This window comes from Oxyura jamaicensis, chromosome 2 (genome assembly GCF_011077185.1).
Source record: "Oxyura jamaicensis isolate SHBP4307 breed ruddy duck chromosome 2, BPBGC_Ojam_1.0, whole genome shotgun sequence".
Lineage (NCBI taxonomy): Eukaryota > Metazoa > Chordata > Aves > Anseriformes > Anatidae > Oxyura > Oxyura jamaicensis.
Genome location: NC_048894.1, coordinates 45863727 through 45886399, shown reverse-complemented (window position 1 = coordinate 45886399; position 22673 = coordinate 45863727). Strand labels below are relative to the sequence as shown.

Genomic DNA, 22673 nt, shown 5'->3' with positions numbered 1-22673 from the left:
AAGAGAGAGAAAGCATTCCCTCTGGTACCCCTAGGCCATTATACCTGCCAACAGCCCCTGAGCAATTGACTTCACTCTCAGAAGCTGAGACAAACACTTTCTCTTGGTGACCACCCCTCTTTCTCATAGGGCAGTAAAAGTGAAGTGCCTTAGACAAGGATTTTTGATCCCGCAAGCTAAGCATTTCTTTACCCAAGACAGTAGCCCACAAAAGTTTAAATTTACAAACAGAACTGCTGAGCTATCAGCCTGTGCGTTGAGTAGGAAGAGATGTCTGAAATGGTAAAAAAAAAATGTGATTTCGAATTCAGACTGCAGCTCAGAGGGAGGTGGGATGGATAGAAAATGTGGGTTGAGTCTCCCTGTTATGCACTGTGCTCCTGTAGGGAAGGCCCCTTTTGGTCAGGCTTTAGGCTTTTCAGTGCTTTGCAGTCTGCATTTACAGCAAAATCTGCACGCTCCCCTCCAGATCAACAGGAAAAGTTGATGCTCTTTCAGCCACCATAGAGACACCTCTTCCTAACGTCTCTCTTAGGCACACCTTCTGCAACAGCTCACGGCTCTGTGAACCTCTTTTATACTCCCTGCAATGTTACTGCTCAGGTTATGTATGACTGGTTTTAGTGAAACTCCACATAGATTTTCTAGGTAATGGCAAAATCTGGCTATAATTTTGGCAAAATCCAGCCTTACACTCTTTGAAGAATACTGCAGGAAGCCACCCAGCAGGGAGAAAGGTCAACTGCTGCTGCTAAATAGCTGCAAAATGCAAAAATGTAGTTTTGCTATAAATTGCAATGACAACTTAACAGGACCCCTCAGGGGGCAGATGAGTGGACATAATATTCATCGGTCCTGGTTTATAATGGTTACCTACACAGGCATCAATCGTCACTTCAGCAGCTGGAGATTGTTGATGTAGGTATGCCAATGGCATTGGTAAAACAAGTGTTTCAAAAGAAAATCCATGATGACAGCCTGTGCACTCAACTATACTTCCTGTCCTGCCTTTGAAGCATTACTGATTCTTATCTCTTTCTTCCTGTTGCTTTCAATCTTCCTAGTGCTTTTCAATTGCTGCAATGCCACCACATCAAAAAGGGAATGAGCTGCAGGTTCCAGTCCTCCTCACACAACAGCCTTCGAGAACCACAAATCATTGCAAATGACTTTCCAAAAACCACAATGTGTGTTCAAGGACAGGTGTGCTTCCCACAGGACAGTGTGGTGCGGACTGCATGAGCTGGTCTCATAACTGGAGGGAAGGTAGCTCCATCACCACCGTGCTCTGCCTGACCTACGCAGCTCTAGGAAGTGTGTGCTAGCACAAGGCCCTGACTTGTTTCTCTTCACAAGACTCACAAGAGGCAAGTGTGATGCTGTCTAACATGGCATGTATGGTATAAATGTATCTTAATTTTGCTTACAGGTTCTTTCTCACCAGAGATGACAAAAGGGGAAACTGAGAACCATGCAGAAATTATGTAGAAGTCAGTAAGAGACTACATGAATCAAGTATAACTTGGTGGGGTTGTTTCAACAGTCATTTTGGAGACCTGAATATAATTTTAAAATCACATGTTCTGTATGCCAGATATTTCATACCACTCTCTGTTGAGCTGAAGAAGTGTCTAGAGCAGCTGCAAATACCTGCTGTCCTGAGAACATGATTTTATTGAATTTAACCACCTAGTCTTAACCCTGTAGAGAAATGAATAGTTTAGCCACTGAATTTCAGCAGGGGCAGAAAAAGTACACACCCACTTCATCCCTCGGGTTGGAAACTACTAATTTTCAGAAAGAAGAACTGTGCCCTTGATTCTTATAATGTTTTGCAACAGATCACACAGGAAGTGCTGTTTCCTATTTTCAGATATAGGGTTTAACTATACGTTTGTTCACAAAGACGAAGGCGACACGGTCTGATAAGACAAGCTTGATAAATCAGTGAGTAGTTCATTTTTTTTTCTCTTATATGTGAATGTGTAAATACAGATTCAAATTTGTTTTGTGGGGAAGCCTATGTGTCTAATGACAGTGGGAGCACAACTGCCAGAGATACTGTCTTCAGTAGCAATTGGGTCTTGTAACCAGCTTACAGCTCAGGATAAGGCTAAGTGTAAGAGTTTTGAAGTGTAAGAGAATTGAACTGGACAAATGGTGGAGAAAATTATTTTCTAGAAATGTCCTGGATCTTGGTATTGAAACTGTTCTGGGAGGTCAGCAGCTTGACAATGTATTCCTCTAGGGATAAACTGATCAGACATCAAATCCTTCACACATAATCCAGTCTTCTAAAATCTAAGCCACACCTTGTTCTATCAGGTGCAGATGGCAGATGTCCTTCATCAGTATCCTATCACAGTATTAAATTTCTTTATATTATCTGAGAATTTGACATGCTAAAGGTGTTTTATCGTTATCACTTTATGAAGGGTTCTTTGGGATTGTTTCCTCTTTTAATGTGATGTCTCTGAGCAAGCAGAAAGTCTATAGTCTATCTCTCAGCTACAGATACTAGTGTTATGGCCAGCCAGTAGCCTGCAGTTACCTTTCAATGAAGTTTTACACGAGTAGAATTCATCAGTACTTTGCTGAAATTTTACCACTCATGCATCTATTTTGATAAATGAGACTTGCTACTTGGGCATCAGCAAAAAAAAGCTACAATAGTGTTAGAATAAATACATATATATATATATATATTTTCCTTCAGTATATTAAATATACAGCTGTAGCAGCAATTGCTTTTGTAGGAGAATTCCACTGCCATTTGACGGGAACAGCTGACACCAGCTGTGCAGAGGGCTTGAAACTCTCTGTGTGGTGTCCTTTACAGCAGTAACATGGGAGGGCAGGATGACCACGATCTTATGGGTTTGAATTTCTCTGAATTCACCATTTAATTTGAATCAGTTTAAGCAGGGATACTGGAAAGAAAATCTGAACAGAAATACTCGCATAAGACTTAGCCTACACTACAAAAAAGCCCTCTTACACAGATAGTCATGACTTAGTGGAAAACATGTAATATCTGTCTCGGTTTCTCTTTCTCACATTGCTTATTTTGAGTGCTCCTGCTACTCCTTCACTGTACATTTATTTAGATAAAAACACCTACTTCTTTTGTCTTGCAACCGCAGAACTAACTGCAGAAGAGCTCAGAATTTTCACAAGGTTGCCTTTCTGTTTTTTTATGGGAAATGGAAACAATTGGATCCTGAGCATTCACAGAGAATCAAGTCTGTTTTTTCCAGCCCCAAACATATTTTTAGCTTGAAAGTTCTTCAGGAATGGAAAAATTAATCAGGTGTCAGGCAAGCAGCTCCAAAGGGAAGAAATGTCTAATGCTCAGCTGCTAGAGGAAGAGGTTTCCAAAGTGAGGTTTAGTTTTGGAAGGGACTGTCTTTCCCCAGTGACATCCTGGAAAGAAATCCTGTGGTTTCTATCACATGCCACGATGTGTTTTAGGGAAAGTAACAGCTCAGAGTCTTACAAATAGCATTTAGTTTGTACTTCTGCCTTTTCCTTCAGCTTTCTTGGTAACTCAAGTCTGAACAAATGCTTGCCTCCCAAGGTATCTCTGGTCCACACATGGACTACTCTGCAATTTTGCCTGTCCAGAAACTCCTTCTGGAAAGACCAAGGCAATGCTGAAGGGATAGAGCTGCTAGCAGAAAACAATGGTCATCTCTCTTACAATGCCTGCTCTGCTATCTGGATGTAGGGTATTATTTTTCTTCATTTGGGTTCCAGTTTTAATCAGGGCTACAACACAATTCTCTCTCTTCACAAAGTGCCCTCGATACTGCTGACACACTTTTAAGCTGATCACAAGTCATTAAGTCATTTCTTCTTCTGTGTGACAAACTGCCATTTGTGAAAAGGAGGGGAGCAAGGAATAGTGCTTTGGAAAGAGAAGCTTTGTCTTGGGCCCTAGAAAGGGAAAGGGAATTTGAGGGCCATTCAGCTTTGAGATGAGTGGCTCCATTCATGTGCTGATGTTCCTCTATTAATTATGACTTCAGTGGGGAAACCCTGTCCAAATCCCACTCAGGGCACAGCAGACTCAGCAAGCTGTGATGACTGCCATCCCCAAATGAATCAGTGTGGCAGGGCATGGGCCCTCTGAGCTTGAATGGAAATGCATGATAATCATACCAGCACCTAGACACTCCTGTAGCAGAAGGTGATAGTGTAGAGATAACAGCTAATACTCAAGAGCTAGCAAGGCTTCTCTCAAAGCAGAACAAATGCCCAAGTACAACAATCTGAAAGACTTGATTTAAAGACACATCCTCATTACAAGAATCTCTGACAAGGGCTATAAAGACTGGCAGTAGGTATTGGGATTGCCATCGCAAGGGTATACTATTGGGTGTATGGCCAGTGGGAGAGTGGGCCTAATTAAATAAGGCCCCAGAATGTACTGTTATAGCCACAGGCTGCCTGGCAGACTTGGAGCAAATTGTTGTGGCTGCCTCACTTACATCTGTTTCCCAGGGAGCAGGTACTTGGACCAAGGCTTGGTCACGCTTAAGTGTATCAAACTTCTTGGAGTCTCAGAACATAACCAGTCCTCTGAGGAGAAGCAAGAGAGGCCTCTTATTGGACTACTCATGTATTTAAATGTTTTAGAGGGAACTGAAAAAAAAAATACTCCTTCTCTTAGATTTCTAGCTTATGTTTGACTTGTTTACCTGCTTTGGCAGAAATTGTCTACAATTTCTGTTAACAAACAAAACTACTCTGAAACTGTGAGTCAGTTCACTGTGGTGTTAGCAGGATGGTGGGACCGTGATGGCCTCATGCAGTCCATCAAGCCAGCAAGAATGCCCCGCAAATGAAAATCCTTATCCTTAAGACTTCCTGAATATTTTTAATTTCAGAAGTAATAAGCCAAACAATCACAAGTCCCCAAATCAGAATCAGAAAAAGACTGCTTATACTCACAGCACAAGAACAGAGATAAAACTCGAGATCCCTTTGCTAACACACCCATTTCTGAAGGCTCGTGACCTAATCATTTCAGAGCCAAAGTCAGACTTCTTGTCTGGCCACACCTTCTAGAGAAGACATTCCCTTTTGCATGAAAATGAAAACTGGAAAAATGGTTAAAGATAAATGAAACAGGAATGAAATGCAAACAGGAATGAAATGCAAACAACTTGTTCCAATATAATTTGTTAGTAAGATCAGTTTTCAGGAGCTCTTGGTGATTAACTTTGCTTGTGTGCAAAGTATAAGGTATATTTTAGAAAGCATTTCAGAAAACATTTTCATGTTTTATGCTTGTTGAGAAGGGGTGGATCTGACTTCTGAACCAAAAGATATTCCTTGTCATATAACATTGTGCTCAGCAATAAAACTGTGCTGGAGTTTTTTCAAAGCAGGTATTACTTCAAGTATTGTTGGGAATCAGTCTGTTTAGTGGGAGGTAGCAAATTCATACATTTTTTTTTCCTTCACATATTAAGCTGTTTTTATCTTGATTCACAATTTTTTCTCACTTTTGACCTTCTGATTCTTTCCCCTGCCCCACTGTGTGGGGTGTGAGTGAGTGACTGGATAGGGGTTTAGCTGCTTGTTGGCCAGGGTCAACCCACCAGAGAAGGTAAGACTTGGACAACAAAGAAGATAAATCACAAGAGAACCAGTTCTATTCTTCAGTTCTGTTACTCCCACAATTATATTCTGACGATTTTACATCTCAAACTAAGTTCCAAACTAGATAAAAGCCACAGCTCAAAATGGACGACTACAGTAATTAAATTGAGCTTCAATCAAAATGCAGACCAGCAGCCTGCCTCGGTGCCACTCCAACTCCAGGTTGAGCTCTTCAGCTACATTTAGTCTTGGAGAACTCGAGTGCAGAGAGACTGAAGTGATGGTTTTGACAACGTGGTCTCTGCAAAAGACATCTGCAGTCACACAAGGCAGACCTCGCCACTGGAAGAAAGAAAAAAGCACACAGTGAGGCTGCAAACAGGAAAGGTGCAATCATTACTGTGTTATGCGAGTGGTCAGAGATGACACAGCAAGTAGGGGCAGGCGCAGGACCTGAAGATTTCTGTTTCAGAAGCAGTTTGCTGCCTTGTTAAGAGAACAGGCATCGTTCTGCCATGAAAATGCAATGCCTGATGAAAGCAGTCATCATGATACACCCCCCCCCCCCCCCAAAGAAAAAAAAAAAAAAAAGTAGATATTTTCCCAAATGGCAAGTAACTCTATTTGAGTGGCTACCAAATGCATCCATTTCCCCACTTAGTGACTGGGAAGCACATTAGGTCCCTCTTACACCTGTCTTCACAAAATCCTATTCCCAGCTCCTCACAGGACATGCAGAAATTATTATGTTTTCTTCGGAAGCCTGTGAGATGACATTTCTCCTCAGCTTTTCAGAGACCAAATTACACAAACCTATGCTTTAGCATCTGGCTCCCAGGTGTACCCGGGATTTGGGAAAAGGGGAAGGTGTGGTGTCAGGCAGGGAAGGGTTTGGTGGCATCCAAGTCTCACGCCTTTACCTGCTTGCATGGTAACAGAAGTGCCCAAGGACTTCCACAACTCTGTTGTAACACTTACCTTCTAGACTGGGTCTCCTCCATCTCAGGGGAGCTCCCTCCCTCCCACAGCCCCCCAGCCCAAATCAGAGGGACAGAGATTTTGGGCAGCTCTTGCACTTCCTCAATTACTGTTCTGCAAGTGTTGTGAACTTGCCACACCACATATTGATCGTTGGAACTGTGACTTCAGTAAAATAACGAGAATTAAAAATTCCCAGCACTGTAATTTTTTACTTTCTTTTGGCAATTGGTCTATATGCCATGCTGACAGCAACTGAAACCATTTATGCCATTTCAGAAGGTGTTGCCTACCAGTTCTTTCTATTGTGATTTTCCCTGCAGGTCATCAGCTGAGCGTGTCCAGCATAGCCAACACAAGACAGGGCTCCACAACATTTTTATTCCAGAGATACCTAATACCAGGCCATTTTCATGACCCTGGCCTGACCAACACCCTGCAGACCAACACCGCTGACTTGCTGCTTCCCCAGGTGGGTACATTTAGCCCCCCTTGCCAAGGGGTGTTTCTATACCTCCACTAACCCCACTCGCAGAGGCCTCAAGGCTCGAAGCCATGACAACCCGAACAAGCAGCGGTCACTTAGGTTTTACCGGTGCCAGGGAGCCCTTGTGGGCCTACAGCTACATGTCCCTGCTGCCTCCTCTTCCTTGGGAGAGGCTGCAGAAGAGGCTGGCAAAATGAGAGGTGGCCAGGTCCTGTCACTGTGTTTCATTCCCCTGACTACCTAGCTTGCAGTTTCTGCAGTTAATCACCCTTCTCTTCCTTTCCAGACCAAAACACACCATGGAAAACGATACCATGGGCTTTCTTGACATGGCTACAACAACAGAATTTGACTACGGCGATTCAGCACCATGCATGGGAACTGAGGAAAAGCACTTTGCAGCTAATCTTCTGCCACCGCTTTATTCTTTGGTGGTAATATTTGGCCTCACAGGCAACACACTCGTTGTCCTTATCCTGATAAAATACAAGAGATTGAAGAGTATGACTGACATCTACCTGCTCAATCTGGCAATTTCTGATCTGCTGTTTATATTTTCTCTTCCTTTTTGGGCCTACTATGCTGTTCATGACTGGATTTTTGGGGAAGCGTTGTGCAGAATTCTCTCAGGTGTCTATCTCCTTGGCTTCTACAGCGGCATCTTTTTCATAATCCTGTTGACCATAGACAGGTATCTGGCCATAGTGCATGCAGTGTTTGCTTTAAAAGCGAGGACAGTTACCTACGGCATCCTCACCAGCATTGTCACTTGGGCTGTTGCTATGTTTGCCTCTGTTCCTGGGATAGTGTTTCACAAAACTCAGAAGGAAAATGCACGGTATACGTGCAGTTCTCATTATCCAAGTGATGGCTCAATAAATTGGAAGTACTCCTACATTTTAAAGATGAACATTCTGGGACTTATCATTCCAATGTTCATTATGATTTTCAGTTACTCTCAAATTCTAAAAACATTATTGGGATGTAGGAATGAGAAAAAACAGAAGGCTGTCAGGCTTATTTTTGTGATCATGATTTTTTACTTCATCTTCTGGACACCATTCCATATTGCTTCTTTTCTGCATACATTTCAAACTTCATTTTTTGACACAGATTGTGAAATCCAAAGTAAACTGGAGAAAGCAATCCAAGTGACAGAAACAATTTCAATGATCCACTGCTGTATCAATCCTGTGATCTATGCATTTGTTGGAGAAAAATTTAGGAAATATCTTTATAACTTTTTCCAAAAGCATGTTGCAGCTCACCTCTGCAAAAAATGTCCATCTCTTTATCGTGAAAAATTAGAAAGAGTTAATTCCGCATTCACACCATCCACTGCAGAACATGACATCTCTACTGGATTGTAAAAATACATCAAAAGACTAGCTAGTAAATACCTGTGTTAAGGACTGCATGACATTATTGAAGAACTTTATGTCAAGCACTACTAAAAACTGCGTGAGCCTCAATTTTTGTGGTTAATCCCATGGATTACATATTTTTTATGTTCTTAAACTAACAGAATCTACCATTTTCCCAATAATTGTTAATACCATAGCTGGATCACATCAAGATTTGAATGGGGCCCAGAATATTTTTATTCTGGTGGTTGAACCAAGTTCTGTCCAATGAACAAATGCTCATGAGGTTTACCAGGGGGGAATATAATGTTGAAGAGACTACGGAGTAATAAATCAGCTTAAAAGAAGCATTTGCAGCTATGTGAACAATATAAGATCAGGAGGTAGCTCTGAGAATTGATGTGCCTGTTCAGTATATAGCATTAAGCAAACACCTAAAATCCTGATTGGTTTTGGAAGTGACAGTATTCTTCCTGCAACATAGCCGGCCATTTGGTAGTGGGAAGCTTTCAGTCTTCTTCATTTTACTCCTCATTCCCTTATGTTCCCTACATGAATAAGAGATGTTTGCACGAGAAGGATGAATATGAGATATACCAAGAAAACATCTCTCCTCTGATGGGAGTTGACTGACTTTTATCTTGCTGCAGCCATTTAACCCACAGATATATCTGTTAGTTAATAGTGTAGTTGTTTTTAAACATAATCTTTTTTACTATAGGGTAAGGTTTAGTGTTTTTATTCTAGGTCTTTAATTTTATGCCAACCATATCAGTGTTCAGTTGACAACATTTTCCAAAGTGGGTTTAATGGGTAACATTGTGATTCTTGTGGGTACAGTTTTACAAGTAACTGCACACACCAATTTTACTGACTGCAAAGAAGTCAACGTTGTGCACCCCCCAAAAACATCATATTCCTCCAAGGAAATCAGCACTTGTCCAATAAAGGTACATCAGCAAAGATCTGCAAGGACAGAATTAAAATTACCTTGGTATTTGCTGTGCAAGATTCTGTATGAAAATATCAGGACCCTCTGGAGGATTTTGGAGACCATGAGCTGAGTACCGAGTGGAGGCCTCCCTAGTTCTGGATATATAAATCACATGTGTAGAGGCAGATTTTGTGTGGCAGATGCAGAAAGCATGTCAGGATAGGCTACAAACATGTCCTGAACATACACAGCAAGTCTGCTAGTTGGGAAACACTTCTAGGCAGACAGACCTTGGAACTACAAAAAGAACCAACTGTAGATGAGATACAACTCCTCGCCTTCCCAGGAGAATATCACTAATTGCCTCTGGTGCCGCAGTCAGGACTGCACCCTTACTGAAGACTTGAGACCATTACTCACTGGTGTCCTATGGCCATACATACATGCCATTATTGGGAATTTCCCTGTAAAAGAAAATGGTACTCTAGGGACATGATACTAGCTTTAAGGTGTTGCTTTAAACTGTAAGGAAGTGCAGGTGAACACTCGTTATGCAAGCAGTTCTGCTTTGTTCCCATTTGCTTCGAGGGACACTATTCATGCATGAAAGCAAGGCCTTGCTCACAGAAATCTGCAAGGACAGGTTCGACGAACCTCCAGGCAGTGTAAGGATGGAAGAGGGGACTCCACAACACTTAACATTAGGCATGTGACAGATGCCTGCACTGTCTCTTCAAGAGCCTTCAGTGGACAGTAGGGAAAAAGAGATACCTGAGTGAGAAGCAGACATGATTTAAATGGCCTCTGGGGAAGATGACCTGTCTGACTGAAAAGGAACCTGAAAATACCACCTTCTTAATTTAAATATGAGATGCCTTAGCTGTATGGTGTGAATACTCTTCCCTTTTTAGCCCTATTACATCAAGGCACTGCTTCTATTAGTTAGCTATGATCCTACCAGCCATCACATTCTGTCTGCTCCACCGTGAGGTTAATAGTCACAGATATATAAAGGAAAGACCAAAAACTGTGCTCACAGTAAACTTTCTTAATTGGAAATATTATTTTTCCTTTCTTTTGTACATTGTACTGCACAAAAGTGAAAGCACCTTTTTAAAGTATAAATTAGATTAGTGTGATACAAATCGTGCTGTAGACAAGGTATTTCTAATGCTGTGCTTTATTTTCATAGAATCATAGAACTTTGAATTCTTGTCTTGTTGGAATTATGTTCCTTCCTATTTTTGTGTTAATGAAGTTAAACTAATAAAATCTGTCTGAAAAGTGAGGTATACCTTGTAGCCCATGTTCTCTTTGCAAGCAAAAGGGCATCAGCTCTGCTCTCAGAATGGGGGTAGAAAATAGATGCAATGATGGACTTTAACCCTCACAATGCTACACTTTAACATGAAGCAAACCACACCAACCAAGCAGAGAACTTTCTGCACAGCCAACTGTCTGCACAGTCCAGAAGCTACTGTACTGTCATGGCTTTTATCCACCAGGAAGCTTGAGAAGAGCACATTACAATGGGCTTTGGGAAAAGTTTGGGGGGCACATACTTTAGATGGGCGAGATCTGTCAGGTAGGAGAAACAGGGCTGTGTCAGTTATAAATAGGAAAAGGGGAGGAATAAAGGAGGGAACTAGAAGATGGCACTTTTGTCTTGACAGGAAAACAAACGAAACCCAACCCAACAGGATCAGCTTATTGATACGTTATGTGCCCTGGCAGGATGACTCTGGGTCAGTCAGAACAGGTCTTCATTGCAGTTTTGCAATGAGACAAGCAAGGCGTTAATATGCTCTAGGTAGCTTTGTTGCAGGCTGTGTGTCTTGACAAGTCAGATGGGGCTGCAGCGTGGTGTAGCTGCAGGCCAGGTAGCTCCAACCTAGGGTAGCAAGACTTGAAGCAGTCTGGCCACAGAAGGACAGAGCTATCCATGGGGAGGGTCTAACAAGATCCCAGGCCCTGTGAAAGAGGACAAATCGCCTTGGCAGAGAGGTGGGGAGAATTCGTGTGTACAAAATACGTAGACATTTTGACACAAATATTCCATAACTCAAGATCTGCAGGGAAAAGCATTGAGATGTTGATGAAATATGCACGTAAGAGCTAGAGAAGCAGGCAGAGATGCAGAAACTGTGTGATGAACTAGAAGTAAGTTAAGAAAATGGCAGGGCACACCAGGACTGTAATTACAGCAGAGAAGAAACTAGCCCAAGGAAGAACCACTGCAGTGCTTGGGAGGCAACCAACACTCTCTGGGGAGATATTGAGGAAACAAAAGCAAGCATTTGAGAGAATGTGCAAGTAGCACTAGAAACCCAGACTCAAGACCCTATGAACGCTATAAGTAAATGTTGATTTAAAACAAATGTAGAACTGCTCTATGGAAATTGTTAGAAGTTCAAAACATTTGGCACTGGACTTCTTACGAGATAGCATGTCGACTGGGCATTATATTCCACGCGGCATGCTTATCAAAGGAATCTCCATGTGTCTTTGACAAATATCTGTGCACAGCCCCCAGCTCAACCAAACAGATTAGTTTAGGTACAGGACAAGACAGATCCCAACTTTTCTGCTGGGAGATGCTGCTGCCACACATTCAGAAGCATGTGGGGAGGAATTCTCCACACAGCAAACTGTAATTGTGCTGACTGTCAGGCCACGGGCAGACTTCCTAAAGGGCAAAAGGAAATGTAGAAAAAGTGCATATATGGTATCAGTGAGCGCTAAGCAGTACTCAGAACCAACCACCGGATTTATTATCACTGGCATTGGTTGGTCTGTGGCAAACAGAAGCAGTGAAACTTCTGGTAACCAGTGCATGGGGGTGTTCCTGTCTTATGACTTTCTTATTTGCTAACCCAACTGTGACCTTACGTGTACATATCTTACATAAAATAAAGGTAAATGGAGTGTAAAGGAAGAGAAGTAGATGAAAATGGACAAATATGGAAAAGTAGTGGCAAAAATTGTGAGGATGACTTTATTAGTCTCAATAGAGGCTAATAAAGTAATAGCCAGAGTAATATGAAGATCAGAGTACAAACACTTCAACATATTCAAAATGTTAAAAGATTTAGGCAAATAACAGAGACTTTTAGTTAAGAAGCTCCAAAATAAATACCACTCCTTCCAGTGAAAATTATAACAGGGATAAATGCAAAGAACATAATGATAAATTCATGCAGTATCTTGTTCAAGTTAACAACAACAACAACAACAACAAAAAAGAAATGAAGTGACAGGTGAATGACATGATGCTGTTCAGGTTAAACACCACAGTGGTCTGATACTGCTGCATTTTGAAGTGTAGTTTTACAGCTGTTTAAAACTGCTGGTACCTACTGACCTTCCAGTGGCTACTGTGGTTACTGTGGCCTGGGAAGGACTGCATCTTTGTACAATATAGAAAAAAAAAAAAAAAAAAAAAAAAAAAAAAAAAAAAGACAGCAGGGGAAGCAAAAATAAACCAGTAAATTCTGGTGCATTTAGAATATAAAGAGCAATCAGCTAGGCCAAAACAAGAAAGGATGTTTGTCTAGAAATAAGAGTATGTTTGTCTAGAAATAAGAGTCAAAGGCATTGCTTTGTACCCACATTCTGGTGACACTTGCCTATTAGGAGCTGTATTTCATTTTGAAAATGGCATGGTTGGGAAAAGTTTGTATAATAGCTGAGCAGTTTTTTAATTACCATGACAATGACAGTAATCTCAGTTTGAGTGTTTTAAGTCTGCAATGACTGATCCTGGAAGGTGGGGCCCACCACTGAACTGGAGGAGGGTGGCATTAGCAGATCCACAGGCTGATATGCAAAACTACACCAACCTTCAAGTGGCAGTCAGCTTTGCAGAATTGTCTACAAGGTTGTGCCAGCAGGACAATCAGCATAGGACAATAGCAACACAACCCATCCCAATACCAGATTTTTTGAACAGAGTGGAAACCAAGTGGATGGGAGTGAAGAAGCCACCTGAACATTACTTCCTGGGACACTACCATGAGGTATACATGATTATAGACTATATATAACTTTACACTATATATAATTATATAATTATATGCTAATCTTTGGCATTCTGAAGTGTTTTCTGATTCCTGTTGCATACCTTGTCATTGTACTGATTCTCTCCATTCTTTCTGTGACTCGGTTTTCACTGAGAAGAAATTTGGTGTGTGATCTTCCCAGCCTGGCTGACCAAAGGTCCAGGACATACACACATACTGAGGAGTACTCCTGGCTCGCAGTTTAGCTAGCCACAAACAGCACCTCTAGACGGATAATTTATGTACTGTAAATGAACTGGAAGCAGCAAAACGTGAGAATTAAAAGGCTGTGTAAAAATGGGGTTCTCTGCTGAAAATTTTTGGGATGTACAGCTATGACCAAAAAGTAAAATCTACTGCACTATTTTTTAATTTTATTTATTTATTTATTTATTTTTAATGTAAACTAGGACAGAGCACACATCAGAAGTCTATATCAGAACAGTAGAAGGAAGCAATGTTCTCTTCCTTGCTATATCAAGAAGCATAGCTAGATCAGCAATAGCAACTCAGGGAAAGTCCAAACAAAAATAATACCATAGCAATGAAATCAGTATGTGTTGCAATTAATAATTTCAAGTTTTCAAATAGAAAACAGATTAATATTAGGGGGAAAAAAAAGCACTATATTGATTTCACTGCCAATAAACAACATTGTGAAGAAGCAGTGTTAATCCAGATTAAAAATGCTTGTGTCTCCTAGAGTGGTTTGTTTTTTTTTTTGTTTGTTTGTTTGTTTTGTTTTGTTTTGTTGTAATCCAGCTTCCTTTAATTAGTGAAATGGGTAAAATGTGTTTTTTTCTGTTTACTAGTCTCCATGGCAGAAGTCCATGGCAGAATTTGTTTGTCCCTGTTTTCCTCAAAAGTTTACATCTAACAAGTGTAAGGGCCTTTGCTCTTAATAATTTTGCTGACTTCCTTCTTCCCACTTTTCAGTTTTACATTGTTAAGTTTTTATTTGGGAGATCGTCACTAATAATTTTGGGTAAGATTAGATATACTTTATCTCATTTCTTAGATGGTGTAATTGAACAGTGACCGCAAAATAAAAGTTAAACAAACTTGTGAGCCTGAAAGAAAAAGCTGCTAAGAAAAAACAACAACAACAACCCAACAACTAAGTAGTTTGTGCTACTTGGCTGTCTTTATTCAGCCTCTCCAAAAAAAAAGACATTTAATTTACTGATCTTTTACTGATTACTGGGCATATAGCTTATGCTACCCTAATTTAATTAATATGGAAGCAGATTTTATTGATACAAGAAACACAATGAGATGTGATGGGGGGAAACATACAGAAAAGGAAATGCATCAGATCTGTGTACACATCTTCATTAGACCTCTTCTCCAGATGGAAAGGATGATCTGCATTTGCTGGAGCGGTGGCCTTTGATAAGAGTGTTGTGCACTATAGTATCATGGATCTCTAAGAAAGGTATCGGCCATTCTGCCCTGTCTTTTTTTTTTTCTGCAATCTGTTAGCTGCATTTTTGGATTTCTGTACCCATAATTCTGTCTGATGACATTTGTTTGTCACACTGGTATGTGTGCATCTATTATGTGTCCTAGCAGACACAGGACTGTTGCAGGCTTCTCATAAATGGCAGCATTTCCTTGTGGAAATGCCATACTACGGACTTACTGGATACTTTAGTGTGATGTCCTGATGACTGTCAGGATGAATGATACAATAAGTCACTGGACAGAAGAGACTGGTGAATGCAATTTGAATTGACGGGGTGCATGGCTGCACGCTTGCAGAGTACATCAGCTTGAGCCCTGCAGGTGAGGAATGAAACCCAATACTATTCCAGGAATGTCTTTATGAAAGGAATGAGTGTCATGCCTCTAAACATAATTCCTAGTCGTCTCTGAAAGTAAAACCATCATAGGTAACATCTCAAGCCATACCAAACCCCTTACCATTCCTTTTATTTTTGAACAGTAGCTTCAATTTTGTGGTAAAACTCTGAGATATGTTGAGGTTCACCTGTAGGTGAATATTCTTAAAATCTTCTGTGGCTCACGGCAATCTGCAGTGCACTTTTTCAAACAGTTGCTGGGCAAGGAATTGAGAATAGAACTGGAAAACTGACAAAATCTGACTTGTAGCAATGGATGTGCTACTTGAATTGGCCATACCTCAGTGCTGATGCACACTAGGTGGAGGCAGTTTGAAGGCAGCAGGGAGGAGGAGGCCATGCAGCAGGAAGATGGCCGGTCCCAGGCTGGTGTGATGGAGCTTTGGACTGGATGGGAAGTCAGGTCCTGCAGGGGCACGTTGACAGCCACTGAGGAAAGCAGGGCAGAGGAGGGGGAGACAAAAAAATGTCATGTCTTAACAGCATTAAGGAACAGCACAACACCAAGATATGGCCCCAGAAGCAGGCGAACAGCACAAGGGCCCCAGACTCACCTACAGCCACAAGGAAGATCTGATCAAATTTGACTTTCCAGAAGCCCAGCTTATCTGTAGTATGTGTAGAGCTAACTGAACATCTCCTGTAGGCACTGATAATAAAGTCTCAGCCCAGGCACCCGCTGCCAGGGTGTGTCTGTGGTTTTGGGCCGCCAAGTGTCATAGCTATTCAACCTCTCTGTGGAGGACCTCTCATCCACCTTTAGGGCCCAGCTGGCGAGGGTTGCAAAGCATCGGAACCGGCTGCCCAGGGTAGTAATTGAGTCCTCATCCCTGTATATAAATAGTATATAAATGTATATAAATGTATATAAATGTATATAAATAGTAATTGAGTCCTCATCCCTGGGTATATAAAACATGTGCAGGTGTGGTGCTGAGGGACGTGGTTTAGTGGTAGACTTGGCAGTGCTAGGCTAGCATTTGGACTTGATGATCTTTTCCAACCTAAGTGATGGATGATTTTTGTGAGAGTGCATTTCAGAATCAAACGTCTGATGAAAAACAGACAAGTCCAACAACAGGTTTGAGTCTGATGCCCTTCTTCATATAGTGTGAGATCATGAAAGGTCATAACGCCTCTAGCAGGCTACGTAATATGTAATAGACAGTGCTCAGTGGGGACAACAAAGCAGGGCAAACAATGAGTCAGACTTCAGAAACAAATTCTAAAAATGACTGTTGATTTTAATAGGTAGACTGCTTACAAATTATGCATTGAAAAACTATTTTTTTACAATACCTTTTTTTGAAAATTATAAGAAATCATGATTAAAGTGCTTGTTTTTGTCAAATATCAATAAAGTACTAAAGATATGTTGGAAAATATTATGTAGGGAGCAAAGCATAAACTAGTGCTATGTTGTGACAAAAATATAGTCAGTAAAGCCAGAACTTGTAAAAAAAAAAAAAAAAAAAAAAGTTAGTATAATGGGACAAGCAAGATTGTTTATATAATGAGAGACTCATTAGAAGGTAAGAATGCAAAGTGAAATTCCTTTCAGGCCTTTCATGTTTTTTTCTAGGACTCTCATCATTCCATGCTCGCCACCTCACATGATCAAGTGCAGCAGCTGTGCAGGTACAGGTTCACTGGTGGAGAACTAAGGAGGCTTTAGCACAGTCTTACCTTGTCCTCCTGGTGTGAGGTGATGCTGTGGCTGTAAATCTGTGCCACAGTCTGGTGGTGAGCATGCACTCACACTATATAGCTGGCCGCTGTCTGCTCATACAATTTTGATCTGAGATCTCCCTTGAGTGAGACCGTATTTAGGACACGTAAATCATGCCCCCATCTGGTTATGACAAAAGACTGAACTGACCATTTCCCCATTCCATTACTACTACTTTTAATAAGACAGTAAGAAGTCAAACAAAAAAAGGGTTGGAATTAATAGAAGTTCAAACTAAAAAATATAAATCCACCTCTAGTGACTGAAGCTTGGATGAAATTTTGCATGTGGTTAAGATATTTCTTTGCTGCCTCAGGCAGTGTTTCCTGCATCTTTTTGTCACCACTATCAGGGACAGGATTATGGACTACAGTCTGAAAGTTGAGCTCGGTCTGGCATGCTCCCATATTTCTGTAAGGGAACTGATATATTTTCTTCCATTTTCCCTCTTACATTTTCATCAGTGAAGAGATGTAGGAATCTTCAAGCATGATTTGAATCAGCCAAGTTTGACAGCAATTTAGGACCATGATACAGGTGTAGTGGAAAAAAATTGAAGAGCAGCTCTTTGCACTGATTGTATAGAGGGTCTAACATCAAGTAAGGTACTGTGAATATAATCTTCGAATGTACTGCAGCAGCCATTCATTTTGATGCTAAGATACCAGCCCTTCAAGAGCTCATTGGAAAAGTGATGAAGGAAAAAAAAAAAATTAATTCTATGGAATAAAACCTTGATCGGTCCTTCAAGCAAAGAGGGGTTGACAAGGCACACAGGTTGAGCTTTTCCCTTTTTGCTCTCCCACCCCAGTCTGAGATGTAACTCAGAAGCTGTGATTCCCTTGACTTCCGTGAAGGAAAGGCAGCACCCTGCCCTGTGATTTCAGCTGGGATAGACTTCATCTTCTTCCCTGTTGGTATGGAGCTGGGTTCTGGCTTTTGGATGACAGTGATGCTGACAACACACCGATCTTTTAGTTGTCGCAGAGCACTGCTTACACAGAGTCAAGGACGTTCCAGCTGCCCATACTGCACAGCCAGCGAGGAGGCTGCGGGTGCACCAGGAGCTGGGAGGGGTCGCAGCCAGGACAGCTGGCCCAAACTGGCCACAGCCATGTCCCATACCGTATGGGGTCGTGCTCAGCAATAACAGCTTGGGGGGAGTTGTCTGAGGGGGCTGATGCTGCTCTGTGTCCGGCTGGGCATCGGTCAGCGGGTAGTGAGCAACGGCATTGTGCATCACTTGCTCTGTGTATTCTTTTATCTTTATTATTATTTTTCCATCCTATTAAGTTGTTTTTATCTTAACCCATGAGTTTTTTACCTTTTTTTTTTTTTTTTTTTTTTTTCAATTCTCCCCCACCGTGGCAGGCAGGGGAGTATGTGGACGTTTGTGTGGTGCTTAGCTGTCTGGGTTGAACCACAACACATCCAAAGCAAGACATTTCCATTTAGCATTTTAAAATCTTTTGAGGATATTATGGACTGAGTGTGGGAAAGAGATCCCTATAGGGTCGTCATGAGGTTGATTGAATAAGATACTCCAGAAACCTGAAAAGAGAGGGTCAGGGATGTCAAGGGGAGGCAGGGGTTTGTACTTTATTAGGTATCTACTCAGGGCTTCTCTCTCAGGGGTTCTCAGACATCTGATAAGGCAACATATCTCGCTTGCTTTCTCTGTCCTGTTCTTCCCTCCTGTGTGGTTTCTTTGATGTCTAAGAAGGATCTAAAAAGCTACTCAGTTTTTTACACAGTGCAGACTTAGTTTAACTCTGTCTAAAAGTCACAGGAAACAGCCACAGTGGCATAAGTGGACAAGGAAATCACATTTTATCAGGCTTTTCTGAAGCTTAATTCTATTGAGTAATAGTGCTGTTTTAAAAGGTCAGACACACTATACAGACTAAGTCAAAGTTCAAAAGACTAGTTTTGAGAAAAACTGAATCAATCAAATCTGCTAAAATTTAAGAACTGCAGCTCAGAGCAAAGGAACACAAAGCACAGATAACTCTGTGGATATAAATGAATAAAGGTGTGTGCTAATTTCTCCACTCTTGTTAAGGGACAAATGCCATAAAAGAAATAAAATGACTGAGAAATGTTAAGGAGATGAACCTCTTGTAAACTGTTTTTGACTCAAATAGGTCAGTTAAATGAGAAAGAGAAAACAATATAAAAACCTTTTTCTATAACTACAGCTGTAGATTGTGAAACCTTGAGTTCAGCTCCTAAGAGGATCCTCCACAAATTTCAACATCTCTTTGCACATCTCACAGAGTTAGAAAAGTAACATCTGATGACCCATTTTTAGAAAAAAGAGAACTGCTCCTTGATTTTTTTTAAAAATGAAAACAGATTTGCTTGCTAGAAGTTTTCAATCTGATACATCCTTCTTCATGCAGGAAGAGGTGTTTTCAACCTTCTTCTAGTGGGTAACAAATCGGATAAGCGTTACTCTCGATGTACTGATCCAAGCCATCACTTGCACAATGAGATATATGGTAAGTCATCTTTTTTAAAATTTTTTTTTTCTTTCCTTTTTTTTTTTTTTCCCCCACCTCTGCATTTAGTAGTTATTTAGGTACTTTAATGACTTAGGTGAAAAAAAAACATAACACTTTGAATCTTGACAGTGTACTCAACATTAAAAAATGCCCCAGGGAAACTAATAGGACATATTAAATGAAGTACCCTACTTTTAAAGGACAGAACTGCTAGAAGAATCAGATCTCTACAGGTTGATTGGGGTACGAAATGTAATGGAATATGGCTCTTTGATAAACACATTACACATGAACATTTCTTTTCTCTGAAGATGATATATCATGATGGAAATTTGGATTTTAAAACTGTGAATGCAAAGATAAAACATCTTATCTGAGTGACGAGTACTTATTTCCCTTACAGGATGTGCAGGAGTACTTATTTCCCTTACAGAAAATCTGATACATTTTAAATGCTCTGCCTCATGGAACCTGTTTACATGCAGCATAGCTTAGCATTTTACTTCCATTCACTGCACCTTTTCTATTATTATTTTAAAGCATGGGGCAAATGAACTGAAACTCGTTTTAATAACATTTTTGTCTCTTTAAAAACAGAGAGCTCTGACCTGAAACTCAGTATGAAACAGTGACATACAATTTTACAGGCTTGCCTATGGAGAGCATTTATCTTGAAAACTGCATGACTAGTAGTTTCAACCAAAACAACAGAATTTTTACAGGAGACTGCAATTTCTAGAAGTATCGCACGTATCTAGGCTCTATTCAAAATAATACAGACCTGTTTCTTCAGAGATCTTCCAGGAGGATCTTTGTTTTTCTCCCACTATTAGGAAACACAAGCCCGGTCAGATATTTCTAATTAGGTAAGCAAGCCCGGTCAATTAATCCAGTGAAGCATTCTGGCAGCAGCCAACAGCATTACCTAAAACAGTGAGACTATAGGATTAAGCACAAAACCACTTGGCAGTTCCTTTTTCCATTTTCCATATTAGCATCTGTAGCTTCCAATGTCAGCATAAACTGAATACTACACACAATTCAGCGTAATAAATACTTCTGCAGAGAGAGGCTTCTTAAGCAAAGGCTAGGCTCAGTTAGCGGAAAGAACCACTCAGACGGGAGACCACAATTTAAGCATGCAAAAGGCGTTGGAAGGAAGAAAATATAAGAAACAGGAAAGATATGGTTCTTATTCCAAGAAGGCAGAGGAATGAAAGAGGAGGGAATGCACTCAGAAGGCAGTTAGCAGGAAGAAGGGGCTGCCATGAAAGGAACTGCTGCAGTAATATCGAGATAGCATTTTGCAATAATATTTGCATGAGCCCTACCAATCAATCACATACTTATAGAATCCCACTCCGGGTTTATGACTCAGTTGCTTTTCATAGCCACGTTTATGTATGAGCATCATGCAGGTGTAAAAATGATCAAGATCCAGAGTTAACAGGCTGAGAAATAACCCCCCCTAAGCGCTACTGAATGCAAGACATGCTCCTAGCCCCCTGATGTGGTTAGCGGCCTCCTGCCTGTTTTGCGGTTGCAACTGTTCTTCTGGGCTGTGGTTTCAAACCCTTCCACCATGGGAGAGGAGAACACACACTTGTACAACACTTGCTTCTGCCCAGCAAGTCAATCTCCTCATTTTCAGCAACTACTGATGCTCTTACCAGTTGCTAGCCAGACTAGCAAGGAGGGTCAGACTGGCCTTGGTCCCAGGGCGTGCTGGGGTTGGCTCTGTTGTGCAGCCAGTCCCTCATCCCACAGTCCCCGTGCACAGTGGAAGGACAAACTGGAAATGGGGATACTTAGCTATAAGCAGTACGAGGCACTTATATAGTCAGGGCATGCAACACAGATCAAGATAAAAGGAGTCTTAAGTATTTGTGCAGTGCTCAAGTGTCTTGGCATGTTTTTGAAATAAAGAAGTTAATGTTTTGGACCAAGAATTCCTTTACAAAGGTGCTTTTTTTTTTTTTAAAGAAAAGTTTCTGAAAGTACTTTAAAAATTTAAACCCCTAGAGACTTTCAAATCTACTTATTTACTGTCAACACACCTGAGCCACAGCCACTTCCTTTACCAACAAAACCATGATCTCAGTATTGTAATGATAACGTAGTTAGTACGGTTGTGGAAAAAAACTGTTTCACAGAGGTCATCACAACTGCCTAAGAAACAGTTTTTGAGGATTTTGACAATGCTTTTTGTCTCCCCAATAAATTTTCTCTTGGTAAAGCTGGCACCCAACTTGTTAAAATTTGCCAATTTTCTTTTATTCCTTGTTCTCCAGAAGCAAACTTATTTCCAAACTCTACATGACAGAGCAATACCTCAACATGAGCATTCTCAATCTTGATACACTGGCAGCAGCTAACAGCCAGACTCGGGGAGAAAAGGAGGAAGGGATGGGGGGAAGGTCTGCAAGTGCAATACATCCTTTTGTTTGGAAGGTGCAGACTTTGCTCCAATAAGGCTTCCCCATTTTTGAAGGGATTCATATCTGCGCTATTCTGTAACAGAATTGCCATAACGAACTGTCAACTAAGGAGAGACTCAGATCCTCATTTTTAAGGTCACAGGAATGTGGACAAAAAGACCTTCCAACCAGCCCCTTCTCCAAGACCTTACGTTTAGCTAAATTATGCACTTAGACAAAAAATAAGGTGAGGACATTAGCATTTTGAATGAACTGTTCTTACAGCAGAAAATATTCCTTTCACCCAAACAGTTATCTCTAGACTCAAGATGTTTCAGTGATTTCCTATAGTATAAATCAGAATGGATGACTGAGAGCTTCTACAAAAAAAAAAAAAAAAAAAAAAATAAAAAAAAAAAAAAAAAGCAGACCAGCAGCCTGCCTCGGTGCCACTCCAACTCCAGGTTGAGCTCTTCAGCTACATTTAGTCTTGGAGAACTCGAGTGCAGAGAGACTGAAGTGATGGTTTTGACAACGTGGTCTCTGCAAAAGACATCTGCAGTCACACAAGGCAGACCTCGCCACTGGAAGAAAGAAAAAAGCACACAGTGAGGCTGCAAACAGGAAAGGTGCAATCATTACTTTGTTATGCGAGTGGTCAGGGATGACACAGCAAGTAGGGGCAGGCGCAGGACCTGAAGATTTCTGTTTCAGAAGCAGTTTGCTGCCTTGT

At 41.0% G+C, this 22673-nt stretch overlaps 2 protein-coding genes across 2 annotated transcripts in view; both read left to right on the top strand.

Annotated features, from left to right (window-relative positions):
• The first annotated feature begins 6922 nt into the window (after nucleotides 1-6922).
• On the top strand, nucleotides 6923-8445 carry LOC118161575 (C-C chemokine receptor type 5-like). The gene is made up of 2 exons (XM_035317074.1): nucleotides 6923-7061; nucleotides 7359-8445. The coding sequence occupies exon 2, from the start codon at nucleotides 7372-7374 to the stop codon at nucleotides 8440-8442; it is 1071 nt and encodes a 356-aa protein (XP_035172965.1). The 5' UTR covers nucleotides 6923-7061; nucleotides 7359-7371; the 3' UTR covers nucleotides 8443-8445.
• The window catches only part of LOC118161576 (C-C chemokine receptor type 5-like), a 19852-nt gene continuing 4107 nt past the window's right edge, over nucleotides 6929-22673 (top strand). Inside the window, exon 1 of the mRNA XM_035317075.1 lies at nucleotides 6929-7061. The gene's annotated coding sequence lies outside the window, so the exon portion shown is untranslated. The remainder of the gene's footprint in view (nucleotides 7062-22673) is intronic.

Coding starts and splice junctions, on each gene's coding strand:
- LOC118161575 (XM_035317074.1), top strand. CDS start 7,372: ATGGAAAACGATACCATGGGCTTTCTTGACATGGCTACAACAACAGAA.